Source organism: Abramis brama (genome assembly GCF_963993115.1).
Source record: "Abramis brama genome assembly, chromosome: 10".
NCBI classification, from domain to species: Eukaryota; Metazoa; Chordata; class Actinopteri; order Cypriniformes; family Leuciscidae; genus Abramis; species Abramis brama.
In genome coordinates this window covers 39121976-39125656 of record NC_139972.1, presented here as the reverse complement: position 1 = coordinate 39125656, position 3681 = coordinate 39121976, and the positions used below count along the sequence as shown (strand labels likewise).

The 3681-nt window shown below is 40.6% G+C and overlaps 1 protein-coding gene across 1 annotated transcript; it reads left to right on the top strand.

The window, feature by feature from the left end:
• Nucleotides 1-1974: 1974 nt before the first annotated feature.
• Nucleotides 1975-3282, top strand: LOC311090426 (uncharacterized protein F54H12.2-like; the record flags this gene model as incomplete). Its single annotated transcript, XM_084125680.1, has 1 exon — nt 1975-3282. One exon carries the CDS (start codon nt 1975-1977, stop codon nt 3280-3282), a length of 1308 nt encoding a protein of 435 aa, XP_083981806.1.
• Nucleotides 3283-3681: the final 399 nt, after the last annotated feature.

Below are 3681 nucleotides of genomic sequence, written 5' to 3'. Positions count from 1 at the left end.
GACACAGAATTAAAGGCTTGTGTTATTGAGCGGTTTAATAGAACCTTAAAAGGAAGAATGTGGAGATATTTAACAGCTATAAACTCCAAACGTTACATCGACATACTTCAAGACATTACACAAGGATACAATGTGAGCTATCACAGAAGCATCAAGATGAGACCGATTGATGTGGGAAAAGAAAACGAATCTGTGGTGCTACATAACTTGTATGGAGATACCAAACCTTACAATGTTAACCCCATATTTAAATACAAGATCGGTGACGTGGTTCGAATTTCTAAAGTCAGAGGTCCGTTTGCAAAAAGGGTATGAGGAAAACTACACACAAGAGTATTTTACTGTATCAGCGCGTATTCCACGAGACCCCCCTGTTTACAGATTAAGTGATTATGACGGGGATGTTATCAACGGTGTTTTTTATGCTGAAGAATTGCAAAAAATATTTGTCAGTAAAAACAAGACATTTAAAGTTGAAAAGATTTTGGATAAGAAGACGAAGGGTCGCAAAACATTAGTACTGGTACAGTGGCTCGGATGGCCTGCAAAATTTGCGTCATGGATCGATCAAAAAGAATTAGTCGACGTACAGGTGCCATAAAAACAAAGGACAAACACAGACTGTCTGCAGTTGTATAAAAACAGACATGGCAGAGGGTGGTTTTTATGTCACACTACCATGCAATGCTTCACGGTCTGTATACCCTGATAATACAATCTCTAATTATAGAACAAGGATGGCTACTCCTATAAATATAAAAGGAGAATGGGAGGTGGGCCTTGTTCAAATCGAATATCCTAGAAGTTGGTACACGTTTAACAGCAAAGATGCCATTTTTGAGATAAACATCGAACCCACCACTGTCGACGACGAAAAAAACACTAACAACATACGCCGTGGTGTAGATGTGAAGAAGACCGAATTATCGAGACTACGCATACCGATAAAAACAGGTTATTACGACAAGGTCCCATCCCTTGTTAGTGTGATAAATGATTTACTAGCCCCTCATGGATCATTCGGTTATGATGTTGTAAAAAACAAAGTATTTCTGAAAGCAAAACCTAACATTTCAATAACCTTCCATGGAAAACTAGCCATTATTTTAGGGTTGAATCCAGGTGTCCCGATAGGAGATTCTATGCGACAAAAAACAAACCCTGGAAAAACTAATTTTGAAAAGGATGTTGTAACATATGCAATGCATCAGGCAGACATACACGGTGGCTTCTATACTCTTTATATATACACGGATATTATCAGATACCAGTCAGTAGGTGATGCCTTCGTACCACTCCTGGAGTGTGTACAAATAACAGGTGATAACAATAACACAGTCAGTGTTCGATACGACAAACCCCACTACGCATCTGTCAACAAATCGGTCATCACTGATATTGCTATAGAAGTGAAGGACGATCAAAATCACCACATCCCATTTTCTTACGGGAAAGTGTGCATTAAACTACACTTTAGGCCAGTAAAAAATTTTCATTAAAATGGTGTATTTCAACAATCACAATGTTGATCCCATGCGTTATGTGGCCTATTACCAGAATCAAGCGGGAAATGGACTTCCGGGGTATGCAGGAGGAGGAGTTATGTATGGCGCTGGTTTGGGCGGACTTTTTAGGGGTCTCTTTAGAATGGCTATACCACTACTAAGACGAGGATTTAACATAGCCAAGCCACATCTTAAATCAGCAGCGAAAAACATACTAAGTGACGTTGTTAGTAATACGTTATCACGATCTTTTAATAACTATCACGATACTCAAGACGGATCCGGGTTAATGGTGATGGCACGCAAAAGTGTACCTAGGCCGCCGGGTGTGCGGAGGAGTGGCCAGAAGCAGAAGAAAACAAAACAGCCCCCCAAGAAAACATCAGTTGTAAAACGCAAGCGCAAGGAGACAGCTAAGCGCAGTGCTTCAAAAAGATCAAGGAGTTCTGTTAAAACAATATTTTAGATCATGGCGTTACTACACAACATGTCAGAAGAGTGTTTAAAAACCGAACTGGATCTGTTTACTGTACCACTGACTCAAACCGCTATTGAGAAAAACACTTATATAGAAATACCACCATTATCAGCGATATCTGACACATCCCCTCTGGAATTTTTTATTGCGGGGAATGGTGAGGATTACGTGGATCTAAACAACACATTGTTGTTTATGCGTATCAAAATCACATATGCAGATGGAACGGATATTAGAGACGGCGATCCCGTAGGGCTCATTAATTATCCGGGGGCCACAATTTTTTCACAAGTGGACATATCGCTTGGAGATCGACTCATTTCACAGAGTTCTAGCACATATCCATACCGCTGTATGATAGAGTGTCTTACTAATTATGGTAAAGACACCCTTGAAACACTTTTCTCAGCAGGGCTCTTTTACAAAGACAAGGCGGGGCATATGGATGTGTCGGACCCCGCCGGAGAAAATAGCGGTCTGACAAAGAGAGCAGCCTTCACCAATGCTAGTAACGTGGTCGAACTACTTGCACCAGTTCACAGTGACATCTTCTTTCAAGATAAACTTTTACTCAATGGATTGGACCTTAAAATTAGAATGACGAGGGGTAAAGACGAGTTCTGTCTGATGAGGAGCAATGACATAGCCTACAAACTGAACATCCAGACAGCATCGCTATTTGTGAAAAAAGTGACAGTGTCACCAGCTGTGAGACTGGGTCATGCGCAAGCCCTACTCTCAACCACAGCCAAGTACCCCATCGACAGGGTGTGTTTGAAAAGCTTCTCAATACCAGCCGGATCACGGGTCTGTAATCAAGAGAACTTATTCTTAGGGCATTTACCAAAATCTCTGGTTCTAGCGATGGTTGATAATGATGCATTTGTTGGGGCCTATAATAAAAACCCTTTTGCCTTTAAAAACTACGATTTAGAATTTTTAGCTATTTATCTGGATGGTCAACAATACCCCTCGAAGCCTCTGCAGCCTGAATATGAAAATGGTTCTGCAGTGCGGGAGTTTTACCAGTTGGCGCTGGCTTCAGGAAAGCATCTTAAAAACCAGGCTCTGAGTATCGATAGGGAGGATTTTCTGCATGGCTATACACTCTACTCGTTCAATTTTACACCAGACGAGGAGTGCAGCCAGCATGTATCACTTATCAAAAGTGGCAATATCAGACTAGAAGCGCGCTTTAGACAACCACTTCCACAGACTGTTAACTTAATTGTTTATGCCTTATTTGACAGCATAATTGAAGTGTCAAATCGCCGACAGGTCCTTGTTGATTACTATTAATGTGTTAAAATGAACACCGTACAGCTTACGAGTGTCATGGATAAGATTTCGTGCAATACTTATTTTCTTGGAGTACTACCATGTGACTATCTACCGAAAACCCCTTTAAGAAGATTACCATCAATGGTTTTAATCAATACAGATCCATCAGGACTTCCAGGCCAACATTGGCTGGCCATCTACATAAATGACGATAGCGTAGGTTGTTTTTTCGATAGTTTTGGTAATAAACCAGATTACCAAGGCTTTCACCCTGTTATCAAAGACTTTTTAAATCTCAATTCTAGTGAAGTACAACATTCTACTGTACAAGTCCAAGATTTTTCATCAGACACATGTGGTCAACACTGTGTGTTCTTTCTCTACCACATGTCAAAGGGTTTTGATTATGATTATGTG